The 27,517-nt window shown below is 36.9% G+C and overlaps 2 protein-coding genes across 5 annotated transcripts; both read left to right on the forward strand.

The window, feature by feature from the left end:
• Positions 1-12,284: 12,284 nt before the first annotated feature.
• LOC117934456 (diphthine methyltransferase homolog) lies at positions 12,285-16,454 on the forward strand. Its single transcript, XM_034856147.1, has 3 exons — positions 12,285-12,793; positions 12,943-13,272; positions 14,901-16,454. The coding sequence occupies exons 2-3, from the start codon at positions 12,945-12,947 to the stop codon at positions 15,620-15,622; spliced, it is 1,050 nt and encodes a 349-aa protein (XP_034712038.1). The 5' UTR covers positions 12,285-12,793; positions 12,943-12,944; the 3' UTR covers positions 15,623-16,454.
• Positions 16,455-17,746: 1,292 nt separating this feature from the next.
• LOC117904606 lies at positions 17,747-27,363 on the forward strand. Of its 4 annotated transcripts, XM_034817295.1 has the most exons (14): positions 17,747-18,301; positions 19,031-19,166; positions 19,630-19,766; positions 20,522-20,723; positions 21,251-21,489; positions 21,586-21,697; positions 21,923-22,067; positions 22,306-22,448; positions 22,561-22,730; positions 23,354-23,662; positions 23,753-23,808; positions 24,883-25,097; positions 25,679-26,286; positions 26,387-26,499. In XM_034817295.1, the coding sequence occupies exons 1-14, from the start codon at positions 18,092-18,094 to the stop codon at positions 26,402-26,404; spliced, it is 2,700 nt and encodes an 899-aa protein (XP_034673186.1). In that variant the 5' UTR covers positions 17,747-18,091; the 3' UTR covers positions 26,405-26,499. The 4 variants fall into 4 exon arrangements, with proteins under 4 accessions (XP_034673186.1, XP_034673185.1, XP_034673187.1 ...); XM_034817294.1 differs by having other exon boundaries at positions 17,750-18,301; positions 25,679-27,363; XM_034817296.1 differs by lacking the exons at positions 17,747-18,301; positions 19,031-19,166 and having other exon boundaries at positions 19,685-19,770; positions 25,679-27,363.
• Positions 27,364-27,517: the final 154 nt, after the last annotated feature.

A 27,517-nucleotide genomic window follows, 5' to 3' on the forward strand; every position in this document is an offset into this window, starting at 1 on the left:
GTGATGTATGCGCGTGAGGTGGCTCAATGAATGATGGCTGCGATGATGTTCCCGTTGTGTGCACTGCCTCAGATATCATCCCTCCTGATAAAGTCGCCCCCAACTGGCAACCCTTGGACTATTGTGAATGGATATCAAACTCAGTCTGTGTATGCTCATAATCTCTTTGAGGGGTGACCGCACCCTCCATCTCCCGAATCTCGGCTTTCTCCTCAACGGCAGGATGCACTTCTCCCTGTCCCCCAGGATGTGCTACTGGTCGCTCTACTTTCCTAATCCATGATCCATTGGGGCCCTTCTCAAACTTCATATGGCTCAACAACTGCTCATCATATGTATCATAACTACTCGGGGCTTCAAAGTCCTATTTCCTGTTCAAATCAACCCCCGCATCCTTGAATACTCGTGTCAGAAAGCGGTCATAGGGGAGAACACGTGTGGAGCTTTCGCAGCATGCCATCATGTGCATCATCATCACATATCCAACGTCAATCCGTCTCCCCGTCATAATCGAATCAATGAGGAATGCCTCGAGATAGGAGACCTCATCTCGGTGGCCGCCTTGTGGCAAGAAAATGTATAGGATCATGTGGTGAAGGATGCGACATCTCACTATCAGGCTATGTGCCGATGGTTTGCTCATCCCCTGCGCATCAGCAAGGCCGCACATCCTCTGTATCGCCTTTCTAGGCTCGAAACCCGCTAGAGTGGGCCAAGCCTTAGACTCATAGACCCTGAGTCCTACTGGAGCGATGTCTAAAATGCGGCATATGCTCTTCGGGTCAAGTTTGATCTGCACACCTCTAACGATCGAAACAATCGGACCTCCATATCCATATGTTACTCGTGAATAGAATGCCCTCACTAATGTAGGAAATATCGGCTCTGAAATAGTCACTAAGGGCAGCCACCCCATACGTGCGAATAGTCCCTCAAAGCCAAAATGCTGTAGTTGGGAGAAATTAATATTTCTCCCTGGAACAACTTTCCTCTGGGCAAACTTCTGCTTGTACCTTTGATATTCCTCCATGGAAGTGAAAAGACCGACGTCAAACCTCGCATTTCGGCGAGCCTCCGCCTCATCGGGCTGAGATGGCTCAGCAGGACGCTTGCCCTGTGCCCTAAAGGCAGTCGTATCTCCTAAGCGTCATCAGAGAGTCAAAATGAAGAGGATGAGGGTGGTAAAGAAATAAAGGAGCATATTAAAGTGATAACAAACCCAAGCTAAGCAGATTGACGCGTGGGAACAGGTGAGAAACCGCCTATGACGCGCGCTGAATGAGGAGGCCTTCCAATACACACGACCGACGTCCCAAATATCAGTCCGCACCTTTCAAAACCCACTCTGAAGCCATGAAATAGTTGCAATGTCGTTGAAAGTAGGTTTCCCAAGTTGAATACCCAAAACCCTTGAAGCCTGAGATTGTCAAAATGCCACGCGGGGGGGGGGGGGGGGGTAGGTATTTCAAAAGACAACCCCACCAATAGCTCGACCGGTCCACCAACGGTTGACAGCCTTTGTAAGTCACAAGCCGAACAATTGCTTTGGCTTGAAAATTGTGAGAGTTGATTTGTCTATTGGAATTCATATAATCTATAACAATTAAATGAAAATGAATTTAACTTTCATTTGTAATTGATTTGTTTTCAATTGATGGTAACATTTTATTTTGCAATTAAAATTATGATTTGCCTCATGTAAAAATGATGAGCTTAATTTTATTTAATTATTTTTTTTTAGGTATAGAAACTTAATATTTTAGCAAATATTGTCCTCTCAAGACATAATCAAACAGGTTTAATTAAATTAAATTATTTGGACAAATAATTTTAACTTATTTGATAAAGTAGGTTATTATAAAAAATAGCAAAGAAAAAAACAAAGAAGATATTAATACAACAAAATCATAGAAAATATGCTTTTATTCTTATTAAAAGTAAGGAGGAAAATGGTATCTTCCACTAAAACCATCAACTAAAGAAACTGACATACAATTTAATATATATATATAGGTAATTTTAAAATTGTATAGACTTCATTATGACAGTTAATTTAAAAAATAAATTTGTTAAGAATTTATTAAAAGTAAGAAAACTCTAATATTCAAGGAAAATTAACAAAAATATTAGCATAACAAAATATATATTTTTTTTAAAAAATTGGAAGCTATGAGAGCGATGAAAAAGATCAGTATAAAAAAGTGATTAATTTTCAAACATGATATTCTAAAGTTTTGTTTTTTAGTTTGACTTTTAAACTTTTAGTGTAATAAAATAAAATTTCAGGTATGAATTGAAACACCTTGATAAGTGTTGTATTTAATCATGTTGCATATACAAAAATGAACAACATGGTAAGCAGCACCATTTGGAGAGGAAGAAAGTGGGGTTCCTTTGGCTGAAATGAACAGTTTTAATAATATATACGAATTACTATTATGTTCTAATTTTTAAAAATAAACAATAAAAATTGGAAAAAATATATTCAACTAAACTATTCACTTTGAAAATTTATATATTTTGTGATTATTTAATCTTTACTTTCAAAATTAACATAATTTTATAAATAATTTATTAAATTTAAAAATAAATAATATATATATATATATATATATATATATATATATATATATATATATATATATATATATATATATATATATATATATATTTATTTATTTATAGAGGCAAAATAGCAAAAAAGAAGTAAATAAAACAAATTAAATTTAATAAATTATTTAGCTGATACTTAAATAATTTAAATATATATCAAATTTAAATTAATTTAAATTATATATTTTTTTAACCACAATTTTATATTACAAAACTCAACTTGTGAAAATGATTTTACCTTATTATATATATAATTAGTTCTTTAAATAATAAAAACAAGTCCATTATTACATAAAGTATGTGATTTGGACAAATTAGGTCGACCGGTCGAAGGTTCGCGCGACCGGTTGACCATCGGTCGAAGAACACTCATCATACTCTCTCTCTCCCAGTGGCTGTTTGTTCCCGGTCGAGGACGCAGGTTTCCCGGTCGTGTGCCGGTCACCAACCGGTCGACAGTATGTTTTTACCCTCTCTCTCATCCAGTGGTTGTTTGTTCTCGGTCGAGTGCACCCCCTGACCGGTAGTGGTCTGGTCGATAACTGGTTGACTACTGGTCGAGTGCATGTTCTGTAACACAGGTCGACCGGGAGATGGTTTATGAACCGGTCGACCGGGTACGTTTTCCCGGTCGTTCACCGATCGACGTGTCTTTACCATAAAATAGCAAACTGTGTCCTCTATGGCCGCTCGATGTACCATGTAGACCGATGAAGGAATATGGAGGATGTGTTCGATATAAGATGTGATTTAAGTAAAAAATGTAAACTGAAGTAGCAATGTTTGATCCATGCAATGACCAATCAAAGTACGACTCCTATTCCTACGCAATTTTGTATAATGTATACATTTGAAGTATCAATCCCAATTTCATTTGTGAATAATTTTGAAGCTAAGGGCTTTTGAACGCTTAACTTGTTTGGTTTAAACATGAATTGTACTGTTGTTAACCTTAGCTGTGAATTCATCACTAACTTCTATATGCAATACATTGAAAATAGTTAGGTTTGACAAAATAATGTACAATCAATTGAAAATATCCTTGGCACAACCAATTTAATAGTGTCCCTCAATCCACGAGAAAGCGATGTCGATGTGCATTATGTGATGAAAGCAACAATCTCCCCAATATCTTCAATCTATACTTCTTAATCTTGCCCTGCATTCATTAATGTTTAAAAGGCATATTAGGAAATGTTAAATATTTTGGCCATGGAATGTAACTTTGATATAATCATGGTATATTAAAATTGTGTACGGACATACCACATTGATGGATTTCGAGAGTCCTCCATTTGACCAGTTGTCCATGAATTTCATAACAAATACTCCGCAGTCATTGCTAACACACAAAGTAATGGGTAATTATTTATTAGGCATGACATAACAACGATAATATACATAAATTGACTTGCAATCAAATTTAAATCTAGTCACGGACTGCAAAGTAAACACTAACTCATTTGGTTGACTTGGTATGTCTGGCATGACAAAACATAACATCTTCAAGTCTACATCCACCATTTGTTTCTGGTAGGCAACAAGCCATAGAACAACCTTGGCCTTAAATAATGAATGTAGATGCATTCAAACTTCCCATCTTAGGTACAATGGAAGCAACAAAGATTACGGAACTAACAGTTACTTTACCAAATTTTGTTGTATCCCACTCATACAACTCCTTCTCCTTCCTGGTCGAGAATCCAAGGGCTGGATTCGTTTGTTATGCAAGTCATAAACATAAAACGTCCAATGGTTTTTTAGAAGAACCGGTAAGTAGACCTGCATGATGCCACTCAGAATGGATTACAACATATATTGGGTGAAGGAGATGACAAGTGTAGAAACCTCAAACGATGCATTTAAGCTGACCTCATTAACATTTTGATACGAAACATCTAAGGGATACAAATATGGCTCAAAACGGCCAATTACTGAATCATGCGTCAAATGTTTGGCGTTGGAATGCATGACCATTTCCTGCATAAGATATGAAAAAAGTTTAAGCTTTAAAGGGTAGGGAAACTTCTTGACATGTTATAACAACAAATAATTGAATTGTAGTGTCCATCAAAGCCCTCCATTACAGCTATGTATGGCGAAAGAAAGAGTTTGGTCCTTGATACATCGTCGAATTGCAACATTCTACAATACGCATCCAAGACCTAAGACAAGAAGTGATTAATATGTAAGCAATATTCAGAGCCACTAATGACAAGATGCTACATGAATATTAAATTAAAAATATTGCAAAGTAATGGAGAAATTGATATATTAACATGATTGCCAATCCAGCTATCTCCTTGGAAAGAGGTGAGGTTGCCTCTGCTTAAACTCGTGTTATGCATTGAAACAAGTTCCTCGCTGTCAACAAATACATAAATGTTAGGGTAATACCAAATATGTGGAGGTGAATACATTTGAAAGTGGAGTATTATATGCTATGTCAAACCTCGGGTCCAAGTCCCCATAAAAAACAATTGCAGCTACTTGTTTGAGGTCCATTTTGATCGCAGACTGGCGGGTTTGTGGTTGTGCTATGAATGGCGACAATAGATTGGGAGCCAACCGACACACTCTTCATCGCCTCTCACTCCTATCAGATGGGGCCACAACCATAGAACGCAAAGGCAACTGTTCAAAGACGACTACTTCTTCATCGGCTGTTAGTTTGGAGTAACAACAGTTAATTCGTAATGAAGAGTAATATAATATGAGTTATTATGTACACATTCATGCAGTAATGAATATCCCCCATACTGTTACCAATAACTGATAGATGTCGAATTGGTGTGTCAGGTACGTCTTTAGTGCCATGGGATGCCATGTCATCTCCGCCATAGTCTGAATGCGATTCGGGCTCCGAAAATTCATGGCTGCATAGCTTGAGTGACCAGCAGCAGGCGAAGGTCAACTTCGTTCTTTTCGACCATCCAATGTATGCATCAGACCACGCATGATGCCAAGCTGCTGCTGAATGCTTTTTTGATATGCATTTATTACGCGTTCTGCTGCATAGTATTTCTCCAATAGTTCCTATGACATGTTAACGAATAGTTTGCACATAAATTACTATAAAAATATTGAAGAAAATATTTATAACCAATGATTTAAAATAATGCAGTCAGTAAACCTAATTGTAATGGCATTCAAACGGAGTTAATTCGTAAAGTAACAAACAGTATCCGTACATGACTACTTGTCGGGCCACTCTCAGACTCCACATGTGTACGGGGTGGTGACAAATTATCAAACCCCTACAATTGATTTCATGATGCAAATTAAGAACGTATAAACCTTCAAGGTATTCAATTTCCATGTCATCAAATTACATAACAAAATGAATGTAGAGTAAATGGCTACCTCGCCATGTCCGAAACTACCAAATTGACTGATCTCAACAGCTAAGCGATCCTTTATCAACTCATCTGACCATGAGGAGAGGAAAGACACTGTCATGGGAACATGAACCGAAGGAATCTTGAATTTAATTACGTAGTGGAGCTGCATAATGGAAATAAACATATGTGGATTCGTTACTTGATGGTAGTGATGTGAACAATTTAAAAGTGACCAAGTTATCAATGTAAAAGAAGGGCAATACTTAGAGAAAGAGGATGCAACCATGTACCCAAACACTGTTCCGTTGTTTAAATCATCTAATACCCTCAACCAACTGGTCAACAACAAATTGGGCCCAGTTGACATCGTTTCGAAAACCATCTTCATGGATGGTATGCCATAAATTTCGGCATCCATCTATCCTTGACGTTGGCGCCAATATCGTCGCACATGCATAGTAAAGGAAACATCTACGGAACTCCTTCTCGACAAGTAAGTTGAGGAGTCTCTCCTCACAAGTGTTGAGTGTACCGAACGGATGCTTAGACGGGGTTGATGCAATTTGTAGAATCCGTCCGCTTGTCGGGAGGCCAAATACAAGGCCAATATCTATAGCAGTCAGATCATAGCTTTTGTTGGATGATATGTCTATGCGTCTAAAGCCAACGTTAAAATGGTCGATTAGCCATAGACATATATTATGTCGTATCTTCTTGCAATTTAAGTTGAGAAGACCTCCAAACTGAAGGTCTCAAACAACTTCCAATTTATCAATTGGCAGGTTGTTGCATAGTTTTAAGAATCTCGAAGATGAACAACGTGTGAACAATCTTGTGGGCTGTATTAAAAGTGTAGGACATAATTAGTATCTTACACATGCATTTTAGTAATCAACATAAAAATAACAAAGACAATATGAATACATAAACATTGTGCAAAAAGAAATACAATTGAATGAACTAACAAACAAAATAATGTGGATGAATAATTTACAACTGGATGTTTATGTGATAATGAATATGTAAGACCCATAATAAGTAATTGTGTTAAGTAGGTTAAAATATCAAGTATCCAAAATAAGTTATGAAAAATACTAACGAAGAAATAATGCAATACCTCCGTAGTGGCCATTGAAGAATGAATTTATTGCTGGAGGTTTGAACCTTAGAATAACCGGTAACTTCCAAAGGGTGCTATAGTAGTTATCGATGACCTGGAGAGACTAATAATAAAGGGAAAGGTCATTTCACTATTCGTACCATTAATCAGTTGGATAAATTTGGTAAGGCTATACCATATTCAGATGTATAAGGTAAAAATAAATAAAATAAATAAAAAAAACCATTTGAGGAAAGCACTAACAGTTTGGGTGCAAACACGTGTGTGAAGTACTATGCTACTGCCAACAGATCATATAAATTACAAGATAAAAACTGCAATGCTTACAACGTGTGTAACAAGTATATCTCATTGAAGACAAATAGAAAGACATTTTTAGTAGGTGGAACCACAAATGCTTGATAATGTAGACACATTGATGGAATTAAATAACAACTTAAAAGAAACCACATTCAAATTGCACTTTCAATTAAGTAGGTTAAACAAAGCAACTATAAATCATGAAAATAACAATATAGTGCATCGTGCCTATAACCAGGCCAATACATAGGAACGAAAAACAACAATACCGTACCATATACCCTATAATAGAATGTATGGGCTAATACAAAGTATGAGAATCGTACAAGCACAAAAAAGGCACATGTCACGGCAACGGATTATTACATTTAGAGCGGTTGTGACCTATGCCATTGCATCAAGAGCAATGAATTACTCTCTTATGAGTAAACTGTGACTCAATACGTCTTTGGCGAGGTCTTCCTGGAGGACCTCTCACATGAGGGGGTTGGAGAGCAGAAAAGAAGTTGTCGGCGCAATCTTGCAAACTCCCATCCTCACAAACTTTCGACATATTGTGTGTTGGTAATGGTTGAAACTGACCTGAGTAAATCAAATGTTGGGTGGAGACATTAAAACATGGGTTAATATAGTCATACACGCCGTGTCTGAGTGTGCGGATGACAGCACATACGTGTGAACATGGCAAGCCGGACATTTGCCATGTCATGTAAGTACACGTACGTTGATTGATATCGACAACCAAATAAACCTCCCCGATAAACACCTTAAACGTCCCTCCCAAATATGGCAACACACTAATCGGACCAGACCTCATGATATTTGACATTAGCTTCTCTTCAATTTTCGGTCCAACCACGCTCTTCCACTTTTGTGTACCACGCATATGGGTGTCCAACATGGCTACAAGCTTATCCATGTGCATTAACAATAACGTATAAATTGTTTGGTGACGCTCATCTCTTAACCACGCATTAAAGGACTCTGCAATGTTACTTGTCATTTTATCCCATCGTTTTTTTAGAAACTTTGACATTGCCCAATGTTCCGGATTGTTTTCCGCAACCCATTTACCAAGGTTGTCATTGAAGCGCACAAGTTTTTCAAATGACTCGTTGTAGTCTATCTCCAACCTAACATATGCAATGCTGTCTAGAAGTAACAAAGCATCTTCTTTCCCTTTCTTTCTTCTAATGTTTTGCTTATTCAAGAAGCTAGAAAAGTTTTCCTTAACATGTCGATAATAATATGCATGATTTCCTATCCCGAACAACTCGGAAACACTACGCAAGATTCCCTGATGTCTATCAGATATAATAACAACTTCTTTACCATCTAAGACTCCCTTAATTTATCCAAAAACCAATATCAATCCTCATAATTTTCTGAACCGACCACACCAAGGGCAAGAGGGAACATTCCATCATCTGCATCATATGCAATGACGGACAAAAGAGCTCCCTTATATGGTCCGCTTAGATGGCAAAAATCAATAGCCAATACTGGTCGACACCCCTTGATAAACCCTTGAATTGAAAATGCATGGGCAATGAACAATTGCATGAAATGACCTTTGTCGGAAGTGTACTCCGCAATTGTGCCGGGGTTGATTTCCCTTAGCCTATGGCATAACCAAGGGACAAACGTGTAGGACTCACGTGGAACTCCATATATGCGCTCTTTTGCCTTCTCTTTAAGGTGCCATGCTTGGTTATATGTCAATTGAACTCCATGATCACGTTCAAAATCCTTACAAATTTGATGGGGAAGATAGTCTGGAGTGGTTTTAAACGCATCTTCAACAACAACCGCGCCTCTCTTTGAAGAAACCTTGACCTTAGATGAACACTCATCCTGAGTTATATGATTATGATTCACTTGGTAAGTATGAACTCGCAATATGACATTTCCCTCTACAGCGTGAGCTATTATCTTCCAAGGACAACCCTCAACCGAACACTTTACAGACATATGCGTAGGGGAATTTTTCTTGTACTTGTATTCAAACCTTCCACCTAATGGCATCTGGTAAATTACGTTGAGAAACTCCTCAGCATTCTTAAATGTATGTCCTGACCCTAATATTGCCTCACGAAAACAAATCGATTCCAAATGGGTGTACTCACTATCTGCATAACGCGACACAAAACCTCTTGATAGCATCATAGTATTAGGAATTGCATCGCATGATGCATTAGAGGTAGGAAACGGCGTAGGTGGACCTCTGCATTTACATACATTAACATAATTAAACTACGTGATGCGTAAAAGTGATATTCACAATATTTTAAATAGACATTCATGTTAAAGTCCATTACCCAATTGCCAATTCTGTATTCGGTATATTTGCTTCAATGGCTTCCACATAGGGTAAGTCTACTAGGTATACATTTGCAAAGTCATCACTGTGGGAAACCACGTTATCCAAGTCATCCTCATCTTCTAAATCTTGGATGAGTCTGGGGTTGAACTTGAGGGTATAGTGCATCTTCATCACATCAAAGGAGATGTCGAATTTCTCTAAGATTTTTTTGGTGAATTCTTCAAATGGCATTCCTTTATACATGTGGAATACCTTTGCTTCTTCCACCCACATATTCCCATTGCCCATAATTTTTTTGGACAAGTTTGCCTCCCACAATATTAGTTGCGTCCATCAACCTATACAAACATAGCACAAATTTCATATTATAGAACAATCAATTATGCATATTATAGAAAATGGGGTTGATCTTCTCTCCCATGTGGCCTTTGGCTTTGAAGTTGACATTATTATTAGTCGCCATGTCAAGTATATAATAAATCATTTATACATATACTTTTCCTTTTGTTACTTCACTTATTATTTTTTTTTTCACAAATTGGTTGACTCTTTCTCTGTTTTTGCATATTGCTATCACCCTCTGGATCCCAATGGGAACATAACAGTTACTTTTGACACTCATAAATGGACATATGATGGCTATGTGGTTAGTGTTTTGAATCAATTCAACTGATTTGTTTCTTTATTTGCCACTTATATTCATGTCAGCTACAAATTTCAAGAAATTGGAAATGATAATCTATCTACACATACTAAGTAGCCCACAATATCTCATACTATAGGGTCACCATAACTTGGGTTTTATTGACAAAAGTTAACATACGAACTATCGTACTTAACTAGATTGCCACACGATGAAGTCAATATAATGCTGAAAGATTTGATTTCAACCAACGGAGGAAAAATATGTCTGCACTAATGCAAGGGGAAAAAAATAGAAAAAATATAACCAGTAAACATATGTTGCCTTTTGACCTCTTATTGGGCAGAGACAAAGAGGCGGTGGTGAGAAAAGCAATCATACTTATGATTTCTCACTAGCGCTTCTAGTCCAATAGGACTCTTTACTTTTATCTTTCTTTTATAGGCAGTCAAATATGACTTGTATAACAGCATCAATGACTTCACAATTTCTCATTTTTCTCTCTTTCAATGGAGCTTGAAGAAGGTGGTTGGGTAGGAAAAGAAGGAGAAGGAACATAAACCTCTAGTACCCACTACTCAGTGTCCTTTATCCATGGAAAATGGCTTCCACTCTTTGCAAGCTGCTGCTCAGGGGTCATTTTGTCAGCAGAGCGATAAATTGGATCATCTCCCTTTTTGCTATAACTACTTGATTAGCCCCAGTTACATAACTATGCCAAGCTCCGACTGGTTGGTTTATTTTGTTTATCAACAGAGTTGAGAATATAATTGTGAATACCCAGTTTCTACATCCTATTTTCTTCAGTTTTTATCAGGTTAATTGAATTTGTTAGGACCTGTCACGTACACATGCTAGGCTAGTATATTTGTGTCTATATTGTAGTAGATAAAGCTTTTAAGAAAGTAGCTTAACATCATATTGTGGGTGACCCTCACAAGGGAGTATACCTTATAGGTTTTGATCCTAATCTGGTTTGAAATAACGCTAAATATATATATCAAAACGTTTTACCTGATGCTAAGAGAACCTCCCTCCTCAATTCAGATAGCAATGCTACCTCCACAAAGTCCCACCTAACATCAAATATCCAACAATGCTCACCACAGAGGGCACCGCCGGTGGGGATCGATCAGGGCACAATATATGGGAAACTGAAATGGCGAGATAAATTAGGGCAATGTATTTGGGCTGAAATCAAATGGTCTGGATAGCTGAAATGAAGCATAAAATGAAATTGATCAACCTATTAACCTCACCTATCAACTACTTCGCCACGGAGCCCAAATCCAGTTGTGATCGTCAACGCCAATGGATTGATAGAAATGAAAAACTCCACTGCCTACACCTAAAATCAGAAGCACGGGAAACACGAGCTCAAGAGATAACGAGATTGGGATTGAGGATTAGGGCATTCTTTGGGCGGAAGTGAAGGACGAAGTCGGGAATGTGAAAATGACTCCAATTTGGGGAAAACAAAGGGAAATCCAACGTGGATTTCAGGTTTTTTTTTAAAAAAAAAATACCCAGCAAAGGGCATTTTCGGTATATTATAAAGAGATATCTTTCTTATCAATTTTGAGACTTTGCTTGGGTGGTGGACTTAATTTTGTTAGATATATGAACCATTTGTTAATTTCTGGGCCCAAAACACAATTCTCCCAAATAAAACACTATAAATAAAAATTACTTTTATAGCATATCTAAGAATATAAAAAATAATTAAAAATATTTCATATTTCTAATATAAATTTATATTTTACAAAATATTATAGAACAATTTCTAAAAATCGTTTTCAATGTTTCCGAACAAAACCTAAATATTTATAAGGCATACATAGGAATACAGTCTGATGGTACATAACAAATAATTTTCTTCTAGTTAACTTCCTTCGACTGAGCGGCGAGTCAACCTGCAACAAGTGTGTTTGGATGATTTTTCCACGTTCCTCTGGAAACTTAAATTAGCTTTTGGAAAAAATGGACAAGAAGTTGTTATAGGACTTTTGTTATACTTGATTCCACCATCAATGCCTTTTTGTCAACGTTTTATGCGCTCATTTAATGCTTTAATTACCAATAATTGACTATGGAGTGATTGTCTCCCAACTCAGAGTCAAGTATTTGTGATCATTTATTTGCTGATGTTTATTTTCTAGAGGATCCCACATAATCTAAGACTTTTAATTTTGTAGAAATATTTGTATTCTTATTCAATAGCCTAGTTATATCTCACCGTATACATTCATCAAGCTATATTTGGACCTCACTATATATATATCCAAAAAAACTTACCTTTGGTCAGATTAAATTTTTACAACCCGTCGTTGGTGGATAGAAGATGCCTTTGACCCGGTGCGACAAGAAGTTCAGTTTGACTCAAGGTGCTGATTTAGCAACAATCTTTAAGATCTGAATAGTGAATAATTCTCTGTGTGTAACCAAGAATTAAGGTAAAGTCTCTTCTTCTTCTAGGCCTCTTTGTACCATGCTATATGGTATGCTTCATTTAACAGTACGTCGAATTTTTGTTCACCACCTGTTTGATAAAATGCCTAAGAGATTTACAATGTGGTGTTTACTGTGTTTGCCGATGATTTAGGCATGGATGTGGCGCATTGCTACCTGGAAGGCAACGCCGATGCGGTGGAGTTTTGCCCACACGACTCCTACCACCATGTTTTAGCGGCTTCAACGTATACGCTGCAAGAGGGTGATCAGCCTAGTAGATCAGGAAGCGTTTCACTGTTCAATGTTGATGCTGAGTTCGGGCGTCTTGAATTGGGTCATCGCGTGGACACGGCTGGGATTTTTGATATAAAGTGGAGCCCAGCTGGAAGCACTGTTGTTCCTTCGTTAGCTCAAGCTGATGCTGATGGGTACTTGAGACTCTATGGTTTGGAAAGCGGTTCAAGGGGAGCCGAAGCTCTGGGTATGTCTAAGATCCAAAATTTTACTTCTTTAGCTTGAATGGTTGGTGTTATGCTTGGTAGATGAACATGTTAGAACTGGGTTCGGTGTCAAATACTGATAAGAACCTCCAGTTTGGTGGGTTTTTCATTCAATTGATCAGTTGAGCAAAAATGTTGATTGATTTGATGATCTAGGAAATTCAGTTCCAATAAAATTTCTGGATAAATTAACTCTTGGGAGTGGGAATTCAACTGCTAAGGTGACGTGGATGAATCTCCTAGATATACCTCAAGAAAGCGAATTAGTATTAGGTACAATCAAGAAAGTGAATTAGTACTAATTGAAATTAAGGTGTAATTAGTATCAGTTAGAGTTAAATTAGAATCAGTATTTGTAGAATTTAAATTAGGAGTAGCTAATTATTAGAATCATAATAAGAGAATTAGAATTACACACTTACACTCATAATAGGTTTTTAAAATCCTAATTGAATTTGGATTTCTTAGAGAAGCCTTAGTATTGATGATTAAATAACATTAATTTGTTTGGCAAGTGTTGTCATTCTCAATGGTGAGACTCCATTGCTTTTCTTCTAGGTTAGATTCCTAAAAGGCCTTTAGAAGACGTTAAGTGAGATTTTAAGGTTTCTATCCCTTCTTCTTTATATTTTTATTTTATTTTTTTCACTGCCCTTGTTCCTCTCCTTAAGCCCTAAAAAATAAAAACCCTAACCCATCAACTTGATTGTAGACATCTATTTGAGGGTTGTCCTATATCATGAGGGTTATCTTACATCATGAGGATTCTCCTACATCATACATGTATACATGTTTATTTGCACACACAAGCTACTAATGGAACACATCATATGGTTGTTCATAATCCTTTTGTTTCCTGGCATGATTGGAGGACTCATTATCTATGGTTGTTAATTTTTTGTCCGTGACTTTGCAAATTTAAGTTGTAGTACCACCCAGGATGATTTTGTAACTATGGTTCCCATGAGTATTGGCCACTAAGTTATTGGAAGAACACATCCAGTATATCCTTTTTATCAACATTGGTACTCCATGCTATTTTTTTGTGGTGTATACGCCCTCTTCTCTTTGATTTCTACATGCAAATCAAACAAAAGCAGCAACTTTATCCACGTAAGCCCCATTATCAAAATTTGCAATGGCATAATGCTTTCAAGTTTGAATGGCCATTATATTTTTGAGTCATGGCATGTTACTGATTAATGATGCTTGGTGAAGAAGAAAATCTTGTACACGGCAGACTTTTTATTTTAATTGAAGGATTTCCATAGGCTGTTATAGAATTTTCTTCCTTGAAGCTCTTTTTTCTCACTTTGGGCTCTGAGGTGGTGGAAAGAACAGCCTATCCTACGGTACATCAGCTTCATCCACATGGGGAGGGATACTTGTCTCAACTTTGAGATGATTGAGGTCCCGTTACTTTTCAGTCTATATTAAGTATATATTGAACAACTGAAGTGCTGATCATCCTTAGCAGCATATCCATGTAGATGTCAAGTATCATCCAAGAAAAGTGGCTAGCTTCAGCTCTGATTTCTTAGCCAATATATGCTTAGCTTATTTTCGATTTAAAAAAAAAAAAAATTTCATTTTTTTATTCTTGATGCAGGGGGTTCTTTGACAGAAATCAATGCTGAAAAAATAAGTTCTTCCATGTGCCTTTTCCTGGACTGGAATCCCTCGGCAACATGCATCTCTGTGGGCCTCTCAGATGGTTCTATCTCAATAATTTCCCTGAGAGAGTCCCAATTAGATATATGTCAAGAATGGAAAGCACATGAATTTGAGCTTTGGTCAACTTCCTTTGATATCCATCAGCCACAACTGGTGTACACAGGCTCTGATGACTGTAAATTCAGCTGTTGGGATTTGCGGGATAGTCCTTCAAAGTTGGCATTTCAGAATTCCAAGGTCCATAAGATGGGTGTTTGTTGCATTGCAAAGAGCCCCAGTGACCCTAATTTAGTTCTCACTGGCAGCTATGATGAGCACCTGAGACTATGGGATGTGAGATCAATAATCAAGCCTGTTAATGAAACTTCAATTTGTCTAGGGGGAGGAGTCTGGAGAATCAAGCACCATCCCTCAGTACCAGGTCTGGTCCTGGCAGCTTGTATGCACAATGGGTTTGCAGTTGTCAAGACCAAAGGTGAGGAACCTGAAGTTATTGAAACTTATAGTAAGCATGAATCACTTGCATATGGAGCAGATTGGCAGAGAGGGGACTTGTGTCGGAAAGGCCAAAACAATGGTGGTTCTGTGGTGGCCACATGCTCTTTCTATGACCGTCTTCTGCGGATATGGACGACAGAGAGTAATCTTGTTGCATGACTCTGCATTTGAAAGCATTTTCTTTAGCTGAGATCGGAAAGGTCATATGTATCACCTCCACTGAACCTTTCTTCGAATTTTATAAGGCATGTTGTAGCCCCTTCTCATATCACACAGAAGATTTCTGATGGTGGCATATTAACACTATTGAAGATAGAATCATTATCTAAGCCAGTGCTCTAAGAAAAATTCTTGGGTACTTTCATTACTGGAGTGGGGAAAGGGCCCAGACCTCACCTAACTCTGTAAATGCTGGTGTCAGCTCTACTCTTTCTTATTCTTACAATGTTTCTCTGTTTGAATGCATTAATCTTGCACTTTGTCTTCTCCATTGTTCTATTCAAAGATGATCAAGTTTGGTCGTTGGGGGGTGCACATGAATGTTGGGATTGATGTTAATTCAGCAGTCTGGTCCTTACGAGATGTACCATCTTGAAAAGGACGGAACCGAGACCAAAAGAAAAGAGAGAGAGTTTGAATTCAGCGATTTGAGTGAAGATGATAATGTTTTTGAGGCTATGGATTGAGGACCATCACCCCACAACTAACCCTGCAGCTGTCACCAGTCTGATTCAGATATTCACCTCTTGTTTCTACTCTTTCTTGTAGTCCTCGTGGGGACTAAAAACACCAGAGGACAGCAACACTCTTCTTGTTCATTGAATTCCTCCTGGAGGAATGATCTCCCATGGAAACTGTGCCCCCCCACCTTTATAGGGATGGCCTATAACCTCCATAACCATGCCCATAAGAGTGTCCACTTCTGGTAAATGATTAACCCAACCATCCTGTAACTTCTTAGTTTTTTTAATTTTATTTATTTATTATTACCTATCTTTTTCTTGTTGGACGAGTCAGTAGATCACATTAGGGGATACGCAAACCCCATCTTCTCTTGTGCTGAACAGATTTTAATATAGCCACTTGGTTAGTTGAAATGTCAACTTTTTTCCTTCTCTTTTCCTCAGTTTCCCTAGCGGCCAAACAGAAAGGTACAAGAAAAACATTCCTGAATGAGATCAGAAAGATGAGGCTTGCTAACTTTGCATGAAGAAAACAAGGCCACGTACATACGTAAAGAGCAACCACATAAGTTATGAGTGATGGAAATTTTCTTTTACATCTTAAACACAAATGCAAGAAAAATCAGCTCATGAATATCATATAAAGTGGCTCCACTTTCCATGCTCCCAAACAGACCCTAATGCCATACTCAATGTTGAAAAATGGGAACCAGAGTGATGGTGAATGAATAAGAAAACAACTGCAGTGGACTAGAAGGTAAAGCTTGTGTGAGCCTCATCAAATTAGCTGGATAAGTGGGGCCATAGGATCAAATCTGCCCACATTGCAGGCTACACATTTGAAAATGATCATTATTATAAAAAAACTCATCTGAAAGGACACCTTGGTCTCTTGTGTTTCTAAGCTGTTTATGCATGTGAAGGTGCCCTTTTTTTTACTCTTATGGAAGCATCTTCCAAGGGAATATCAAGATTTTGCCATCACACTAATTTATCAAAGCCTTTCTGGTTTTTGGTTAAAATAACCTTGGTGGGTATGCTATGAAACTGCAATTTGCCTTTTCATATTTACCAAGTTGACCTACCTATATTTAATTCTATTTATCAGATTTTATTTTATTTTTGGTGGGAGAACAATGCATTTACCAGCTTGGCCAATCAAAATGGGAGAAAACAAAAAGATTTGGGCATCAAAACTTTGCCTTTCTTTTTTTTTTTTTTCAGATATGTTGGCACTTTTACACTACAGCATTTGAATTTGGATGACAAAGGGACAAAAGAAAATTACCCATTTTCCTCATGATTTTCAATTTTCAGGAATCTGAGAATATTTTTGTTAAGAGAAAAGGAGGCCCATTACAATTATGGATTAGATAGAATCAGATGAAGAATAAATAACAGGAAAGAAAAAAAATGAAATTAGAATTGTTTTATTAAATTAGTTAATTATGTATAATTAACTTCATTACGTGATTGGTCCCAAGCTTCCACATTGAATACAGGCAGCATTCAAATCCATAGCTCAATAATGCGTGAGGCCCCCCTAATTAGTAGAGCAGAATCCTCAGTGATTCTTCTCTTGCTTTCTGTCTTTCATTTAGTAATGTCTCTCTCCCTGTCTCTCTCTGTCTCTCTCTGTCTCTCTCTCTCTTTTTCTTATCTACAGTTAATACAGACTCCACTGAGTGCATTGTCAGTCTCATGTGCACTATCCTCAACTGTGGCTTCATCAGCCACTAGACTCTTCCTCTAAGCTTCCCTCGTACATTCATTACTTGTCTAATCTCTTTATCTCTTTCTTTACCACTAGTTCAGACAAACAATGCCTTACCTTTACTGTTCTACACTATTGTCACAAACCCCACAAATGTGTCTCTTCCGCTCTTAAAATTCAAACAAGGCCAACACTGCATACCTGAGAGCGAAATTTGGGGTTTGTTCTGAAATGGGTTTGAGCAGGTATTCATGGGTGGTTTTGCTTTGTTGGGTATTTTTACTTTTATGTTTAAGAAGTGGATGTGATGGTTCAGAGGTGTCTGTGAACTTCTTGACGGCTCCTCTTTCATTCTCACGGCTGAACTCAGCCACATTTGTGTTTGAAGTTTTGGTGGGTGGGAATGATGATCCCTGCAATGACTGCATATTCAATTGCAAGGTACTTTGAACTCAAGTTTATATTTCCCAGTCTTATTCTTCGTTGGTTTCTAGTTCCCTCTCTCTCTCGCTCGCTCTCTTATTTGATTTTGTGGGCAGCGGGTGATTGTAGTTTAACTGAACTTGATGCTATAGATTCATTTTGGGATCTATACTTGTAATTCTGAGATTTCGCCATTGGCAAAGTGATCAGCATGTCTGTATACAGACTTCAGATGAAATGAGTATATGGAAATCTCTTATTTACTAAACTGATAAAAATTGGGAATTCTGTTATTTTGATACCCCCTGTTTCTGGGTTGCCATGTCTGTGCTCCATATTACATTACTTGATAATGTCTTTCCTTATTTTAGGCCTTCCCCCATGTGGGTAAGCTGGAATTGAAAAAAAAAGGATCATGGTTTTGAATTATGCTAATGGTAACAAAGATATGGTAGGTAAAAGAAAAAATGAAACTAAAATTTTGAGTTTTTGATTATTCATTGTTGATGACTTGAAAGACGGTAACACCTACTGAGCTGAGCCTAATATAACTATTTGGCTTAGCTGAATTGTGTTTTTCATTCCAAAACAACAATTATAAGACTCAATATTTCATCTTCTTTTCCTCTAGTTTTTCAGTAGCAAAATTGAAAGTTTCTGAAGTGAAATTTCAAATTATGTGTTGATTTTTTTCCTATAAGTTTGTTAATCAACTTATTGGCCTTTATAAATGCACCATGAATGCAGTTGGATAATGGTACTCCTTCGGATTGTCAAGCAAAGAAAGTTTCTTACACAGGCTTACTGGATGGGAATCATACATTTGAGGTCTGCACCAATGGATCTCAAGGAGTTGGCTGTGCTAGCTATGGCTGGACTGTTGGTTAAGAAACTGTCCTATATCCTTTTTGGGTTCCTTTTTTTATTTCTTATTTTCTTGTTTTCCAGAATAGGTGTCATTCAAGTTTAAAACAGATTTCCCTGCAACAAAAGGCGTACACTTTCAATAAATTTAATTCAAGTTTTGACATGAAATTGGCTTTCTTTTTCTCTCTTCGGTTTTTTTTTTGTTCCAGTGAAAATGTTGTTTGGTTGAAGATGAGAAAATTGGACAAAACATAATTCATAGTTTGTTTATCCTGCGTGAGAATGGAACTCTGCCAAAAGTTGTTGAATCAACTTCTTTAGTCACTGGATTACACTCAAATTAGACAGAAAATCGGCATATAAAAGTCAAGCATTGAAAACTGAGTCTATTAGCATATGATAATTATGACATATTGAGAATTTTCTGACTTAAGTTTCTGTCAGATGTTTGCTAATTTTCATTGTATTTTATTTTGCAGACACAGTCCCTCCTACAGCATATGTTACAGCATCGACATCATTTACAAATGCTCTAAACTTTTCTGTAAATATTTCTTTTAGTGAACCCTGTACAGTTGGCGGCAGTTTTGGATGTTCCTCTGTGAATGCCTGCAACGTGAGTAGGTGGCCAACTGAAATTTATTATCTCAATGCTCTTCTATGTTCTGTTCTGAACTTGTTTAGTAGTTTCTCTAGTCATTCATAAACTGCAATTTTATAATAGCTTACTTGTTACTCTCTTTTTCCCATAGCTTTAGTTGATAAATGACAAGTCAGGGAAGCTACACTGATGCTCTAATAGTGTTGAAAAGATACAGAAATAACCTTCAAGTATCTTTTGGCCCCAGAGTTACTGTGCCCACTACTACACGGTCACCTGAAAATTTTGAAAAGTTTTAGTAATACTTTTTGCATTAAAATGCCTTGAAGGAAATGTGTTGATCACACTTGTTAATACACAGTTAATGTTTCCTTCTAAATATTTTGTTTAGTCTTTTGTTAGTATTCATGCACTTTGTATGTTTTCTTTTGTTGGTTGAAACCAATCCAGATTGTGGTAACATGAATTTGAATGATATTCTTAGGTTAAATCTCAAATGATGAATTTGTTTATTTGTTGTTTGGATCAATTGTGATTATCTAAATCTAAAGATGAGGATTTTTACGCCATTAGTGTCAACCTTCCATGTTTTCTTATAATTTCTTGTATCACTGTTAGTTCTTGGATTTTCATTTTATTCTCTCCATTTGCAGATTATCCCATGATTTTCAAGATGTATAGAATTAAGAGTCAGTAATCTCCCCGTGTGAAGTTGTGTTGACCGATTAATGAACTGACATTTAACTGAAAAATGTAAAATTTCTGTGCAGCTTCTTGTATATGGTGCTGGCCAAGTTATACCATCCACATTCAAAGTTCTTCAGCCAAACCTCAAGTTTTCTGTGCTTGTGGGTTTATCTTATAGTGTTCCGTATGGACGGGTGATACTGGTAATGGACAAGAGTTTCTGTGCTGACAGTGCCAGAAACAAATTTATGAGAACAGAAAATTCAAGCTTACTCGTGCATTTTGGTGAGTTTAATTGTTCATTGTTCATGTTGTATTATTGATATATAGTTTGTAATTGCTCTTTGCTCATATTGAAAGTGCAGCACCTTATGGATTCTCTTCCAAAAATTATGATACTGTTTTTGTTGATATGTAAGATCCTTTAGGCAAAGTGATGTCACAATTTAGTGACACTCCATCATTTCTTTAATTAATTTATTCTTATAGAAAGGCACAAAATTCATGCAATTCAAGTACGGGTGGAATATATTAGAACTACCTACATTTACCTTTGAACTTTACCAACTTGTAACCGCAAATCTAAGTAGATGGGTGCTTATGTTGAACTGATTTCTAATTTCTCTAGTTCTAATATTTCTTTTGTGATGTGAGATAAGAGTTAGATTGACTTTAACAATCTGTTCCAGTACCCGACTCTAATTTGAGAAAATTTTGAAAATGATTCCCTTATTTGTTTAATTGTAAAATGTTGTTTGCGCTTTCAGTCTGTGCTCAACTTGTGCTTTTCTCTTGATGGTTTGTTTTTGCAGACATAAGAAGTGTGTTTGTCAACCTGAGGACTCATGTTCCCGAAAAGCTACTTGAACTTAACAGTGAAACTAGAACAGTGCAAGCAACTAATAATTATAAGAATTTAAAGGTGTATTTATATTTCTCAGAACCTGTTCTCAACTCATCAACAGAAGTTTTGAATTCTCTCAATACAAGCCAGGGTGTGCTTCTTCCTAATGGTGGAAGGAGCCTTGGAAATCGCAGATTTGGCTTTCTGGTTAGTTAGCTAATAAATTTTATTATAGGTTTCATACTTTGTTTCTGTTGGACCTTCTTTTGCTTGCTTTAATTTTATTTTCATCTCCGCTTTCAGGTTGAGAATGTATCAAGCGTTGCTATAGTCACAATAAGCTTTGATTCCTCTGCTATCATAAGCAGACAAGGGACCCCAGTTTCTCCAATTGCTCCAGTTACTTTTCTTTATGGTACATGCCACACTTGTGCGATGAGTTTTATAAAGAAAATAATTTATGCAATTCATGTGGAATAAAATTTTGACTCTTTCTTCTTCTTCTTCTTCATTTATTTTTTTTGTTTTGATGAAAATTTAATATATTCTATAGAAAATTTAGCTCTGGCTCTGGCTCTGGAGATTACATATTTTAGATCTGGTTCTTTTTTGCTAACATTGGTGAAGTTGTGAGTGTCAGATTCTCAGAGACCTATTGTGAGGTTGAGTACAACATCCAATATGCGAACAAGAGAACATACTATACCGATATTGATAAAGTTCTTGAAGCCTGTTTTTGGTTTCAACTCTTCTCATATATCAATCTCAGGAGGACATTTGCAGAGGCAAGTGATTAGTTGTTCCCAAACTCAAGCATACATGTGTTTGTGCATTTGCATCTGTATGTTCATTCACAAGCATTTGCTTGTTTACGTTGGTGTGAGTATAGACCAAGACAATTGGAAAATTTTGAAAGAAGTTACTGTCTTTTACAGTATCAGATTCTTGAATGGAAATATAAGTTTAAATCCACCATTGATTGATTGTTTTTCCTTTCTTCTGCACTTCTTTACTGCTGTCCAGCTTTAATGCAATAAGTAGAAGCACATATACTACAGAGATAAAAGCAGATCATGATGTTGTATCTGTCAATGTACCGGAAAACATAACAGGGGATGTTGCTGGAAACCAAAATCTAGCATCAAATATCCTACAAGTGAGGCACTGTAAGGATTTGGTCTTTTTTTTTCCCATTTTCATCTGCTTGCAATAGGATATGTAAATCTTGCAGGAACTTTTTTAGTTATTTCGGATTTAACTTATGAAGTACTTTTACAGATTCTGTGCCAATAACGTCTTGTGTAATTTCCACCTTTACAACTGCTTCTTTTGTGGCAACATCCTTGGCTGCGGGGTGGCTCACTGTTTCAACTGCAAGCCTTCAATCTGTTGGGGCATTTTTGAGACCACGTTCTTATTTGGTGTCTGATCCTGCAAGGAATCTTTTTGTAAGATACAAGTTATTGAATGATTATTTGATTATTAAATTTCTTAGTTATATCCAGACTAATGGTAACCTGAATTCAAATATTTTCTGCATTGGAACTTTGAGTTGACAAACCATTAAGCAGTTTTCTGATTGCTTTTCATTAATGTTCTGTGCATAAAGAAAAAAGGAAGTTGAAATCGTATAGCTATTGGAGTGGGAATGCTTACTATAATACTCCCAACTTTTCTCTTCCTTTTCCTCCAAAAAGAGGAAATGGTGGAAGACTGAAATGAAAAAAAATTACAAAACAAAGCGTGTATATCAAAAGAGAGAAAATGGTTTGTTTGTGCAAAATTTGTTTTCTGTATTTACGGTTAAACTATCATCTATCAAAGAAAAAAAAATTAGTTTCATTTTCCTTGATTGATGATCCAGTGTTTAGTAAGTTCTAAATGAAAAATTAACTAGACAGTAGTTAACATGCAATGGTATTGCTACTTTTTTCATCCTTTTGACAATTTAAACAAAGTCATAAGATGAACCTTGTGTGCTTTAAAGTATCATTGCTTTGTGAGATCTCAACTCACCATCCTATAATCATTGTAAATCAAACCAAGCATCTTCTGTTTTGCTTTGATGCAGAGAATTGCATCCCACATTCAGGTTTTTGCACTGTCTAGATGGTTGCCAGTTACCCTGCCAGTCGAGTACTACGAGTTTGCCAGGGGAATACAGTGGAGTGTCCCCTACTTCAGTCTCCCATGGGAAACCGGGCACATTCATCCCATTATGGTGGGGTCAAGCTCCCCCACTGTCTCACATTTATATGCTTCTAGAATTCATGATTCAGGATTTTTTGAGACTGTGCAACCAGAAGAAGATAATTTGGATAGGGCTGCTTCTGTATATGGGCTCCCACTGACTCCAATGGAATACAGAACATTTTTTGAGGTTGGAAAACTTTCCTCTTTCTGTAACAAAATTTCCTTTTTTAAGAGAAGAAAAAGGATATATTTCTGACAGTGCCATTTATACTTGCAGAACCATAACTTCAAACCAGAAGCTGAGTATATTTCGGATCCACAAAATTCAAATGGGTAAAATGTTTGGATATTTCAGCATCTCTTCATCCACTAAATTAACTCTTCATTTGTGTTGTTGGGATTTACCTTGACAAGTTCAATCCAACAAACTTATGAATCACAAACACAATCAAGAACAGAAGACACTCACAATACAGAGATTTTACGTGGTTCGGTGAAGACTACCTACATCCAGGGGAAAATAATTCACAAATGCTTCAGCCTTCACTAGTAATCTATGAGACTCTTGTCCCTCTCTTTTACACAAGAAACAAGTCCTTCTCACCCATTCCCAACAGTCTAACACAAGAGTACTTCTCAATTATATTCACTCAAGAATTCCCTCTTGTTTTGATTCTTTCTTACAATCATCCCTTTACCAAGATCATCTTCTCTCTTAATCTGTAAAAGCCACTCATTGATACCCAATTGAACAATGAGCCACAAGAAACTCTAATTGAAAAAACATTGTAATCCATGTCAGCAGCCCAATTCTGTATGTGCTCCCAAAGTACCACAAAGTTTGTCCAAACTGACTTAGTGTCTGCCCAGATGGACCCAGAGTCCACCCAAGTGAACTTGTGTTGCTTTGGGCAGACTTATGTGATTACACCTGTCATTGCTCATGTTAGTTTGCTTAGGTGGACAGATAGTTTTCCCAAAAAGATGAAGTGCCTTTCATATGTGGTTCCTCTTGTCCCGATTGTTCAAATGAGATAATTTAAAGCCACTTCTCAACAATTTGTCATATGATTATGAAAGGAATGAAGAAAATGGTTAAACAACTGAACATACGAGGAGAGAAACTTGAAGATGTGATGGGGAAGCATTCAATATGATTCAATGCAAGCACAAGATTCAGTGCATGTGCCATCTGGATTGCTAGTCATTTGATCATTGAACTTCCCTTAGGCAATTGACATTACTGCAAAATGATGATCAAAACTGAACTGACAAAAGTTCCATTCTTATTTCTTATTTTTTGGAGATTTATTTGAAGTGGTCATTGTTGTTTGCAATTCCATGTTAATATGAAAGATTTATTTATTCTCTACTATTTTCATACCTGATTGATTTTGTTTCTCATAGGCGGAGGGATTTCAATAGAAGCATGTTCTGGTTAGCTGTAATTGGTGGCAGCTTGATACTATTGCATGCTTTACTCGTCCTTGTTTTGAAAATCAGGAAGAAAAGCTCAGAAAAACAGGGGAGTTATGGAGCACTCGTATTCCCAAGATTTGAAATATTTCTGATAATTCTCGTGTTACCTTGTATCTGTGAAGCATCAGCCTCTCTAGTTAAAGGTACCTTGACTGATTATGATTTTTCTTATGCTACCATTGGTTTTATGAATTCAAATGGGATCAAAGACTTTCTATAGAAATGATTAACTGACTATCATTGTGTCATTCTGCAGCATATTGTGGAATATGCTGCATGCCAATTGTGGTTTAATATGGCATTTTCCATTCTGCAAATATTCAGTTCTTCTTAACACATGATTCTGAGAGCAAAATCATGAGTAGTTTACACTATGCAACTCCTGTTTTCCGTTCTCCTGCACCACTTTATTTTGGGGCACCATTCTCCGGTTTGAAAATGCTGCACCAATAAAAGGCATGCTTATCTTTTAGTTATTATTATTCACAGTGCTTTACATAACAATCTGGTTTCAACAATGTGGCCTAAAAATTCCACCATTTCACTAAACCCAAACCAGATTGGTGTTGCACATATCCAATATGAATTTTTTAAAAGTTGTCATTTGAAATTTAAGCTTAATTGATTCTTTCCCCCAGAACTTCCTCAAGTCCAAAGATTATTAAGGATTACAGTGAGTCTAAAACTATGCTGATTTTGTTTCATCTCATTCTTATGGTTCAAGGAGGAACAACTTCAGCAGTTGTAGTTGGCATTCTGCTGTTTGGTGTTGTAGCTTTTGTACTGCTAGCCTTATTCTTGTTCCTTTCGGTTGGAATATCATTTGGGAAGCTGCTTCAGTACAAGGAAGTCCATCGAGAAGGTCTGCAATTTCACTGGTATCAAGATATTGTTCGAGTGACTCTGGGCCCTGGTAAAAGAGGTCAGTGGACATGGAAGAACCAGTCAAATTCTGTTTATTTAACCATGTTTGGCCCTCTGTTTGAAGATCTAAGAGGTCCTCCAAAATACATGCTCTCACAAATAGCTGGTGGCAATTCACGTAAGCCCAGTGATCGTATCATTGCCTCGGATGATGAGACAGAAGATGCAGAAGCACCTTTTATTCAGAGGGTTTTTGGAATTCTCAGAATATATTATACACTGCTTGAATCCATGAAACGAGTTACTCTTGGGATTGTGGCTGGTGCCTATTCAGAGCAGTGGTATTCAAAAGCTCCAATAATTTTCTTACTTTGCATCACCTCTTTCCAGCTTTTCTTCCTCGTTCTTAAGAAGCCTTTCATCAAGAAAAAGGTTCAACTAGTTGAGATCATCTCAGTTTCCACTGAAGTGGGTATTTTTGCTTCTTGTTTGGTTCTATTAGAGATGGAATTTCCAGCAGGGGCCGAGAAAAAAATTGCAATATTCATGCTTTTACTGTTCTTGGTAGGATATGTGGCACAGGTGATCAATGAGTGGTATGCCTTGTATCGACAGGCAAAGCGACTGGACCCTGCAGAAAGCTCATTCCTATCGGGTTTGAAAACAGCTTTGATCGGATTTCTCCTGTTTTTCATTCCATTGAAAATCATTGAGAAACTAGGCTGGTTCCCAGTAAATCAACCTGGTGATGGAGAGACTGGGGATGCTACTTCTTCAGCTGACAGGTCCAAGAGCTCTGGAAGTGGGACCGTGCGTACATCAGATAGGCCATGGTTGAAACAACTAAGAGAACTGGCAAAAGCTAGCTTTAGTAAAGAAGGAAGTGGGGTTCCAACTGATCCTTCAACCAGTCAATCCAGATGGAGTGCAGTTGCAACAGATCCTTCAAGCACACATACCAGATGGAGTGGATTTTGGGGTGCCAAGAGGGGTGTAAGCTCATCTGTAAGTTCTTCACATGATTTAAAGTCAAAACCAAGGGAACTGTACAAAGATCTGGAAACCATTTTCACACCCAAGTGAAACCTTTCACAGGACAATGAAATCTCCAGTTCATTCACCCTACTTCTTTATTCATCAATCTTTCAGCAGCTAGTATAATTGGCATCAACTACTCCTTGAAAAATTTCAGCTGTTTTTTTTTTTTTTCATTTCTCTCTTGTAGGAATTGGTGATTGGTTTATTAGGGTTGTAACCCATCTGGGGTCTATATGAATCCCAATTTGTGAGTTGTTTATTAGGGCTGCAACCCATCTGGGGTCTATATGAATCCTAACACTTATGGCTAGTCCTAGAAGCTGATCATCTAGGATTTTGGATTGGAGTAGCTTAAATTTATGGATGTAAAGCTCAGAACTCATTCTTGTTCTGTTCTGGTTAGTCTGAAATGAGGTATCCTGCTATTCATTCTTTTCTGTTTGCAAGTGTAAAAGCTCTGAACTTATGTTCCAGTTATCTAGCAATGCAGGGTGAGCTTTGTTTTTATTTATTTATTTTTATTAAAAAAAAATGTAATAATCTTGAATTACTTTATCAGAAGGAACGTCAAATGTTTCAAATTTAAAATGTTTCAAATTTAAGCTTGTGTAAGACTGCATTTGGTAGTAATTTTAAAAAATATTTCAAACATTTCTAATAT

Source organism: Vitis riparia, chromosome 17 (assembly GCF_004353265.1).
Source record: "Vitis riparia cultivar Riparia Gloire de Montpellier isolate 1030 chromosome 17, EGFV_Vit.rip_1.0, whole genome shotgun sequence".
NCBI lineage: Eukaryota > Viridiplantae > Streptophyta > Magnoliopsida > Vitales > Vitaceae > Vitis > Vitis riparia.

Bases quoted from the DNA above. Each gene is read 5' to 3' on its own strand.
- LOC117934456 (XM_034856147.1), top strand. From the start codon at position 12,945: ATGGATGTGGCGCATTGCTACCTGGAAGGCAACGCCGATGCGGTGGAG. The intron at 13,273-14,900 runs GTATGTCTAAGA...TTCTTGATGCAG, and splicing joins AAGGGGAGCCGAAGCTCTGG to GGGGTTCTTTGACAGAAATC.
- LOC117904606 (XM_034817294.1), top strand. From the start codon at position 18,092: ATGGGTTTGAGCAGGTATTCATGGGTGGTTTTGCTTTGTTGGGTATTT. The intron at 22,731-23,353 runs GTAAGATACAAG...GCTTTGATGCAG, and splicing joins ATCCTGCAAGGAATCTTTTT to AGAATTGCATCCCACATTCA. The intron at 23,809-24,882 runs GTAAAATGTTTG...TGTTTCTCATAG, and splicing joins GATCCACAAAATTCAAATGG to GCGGAGGGATTTCAATAGAA.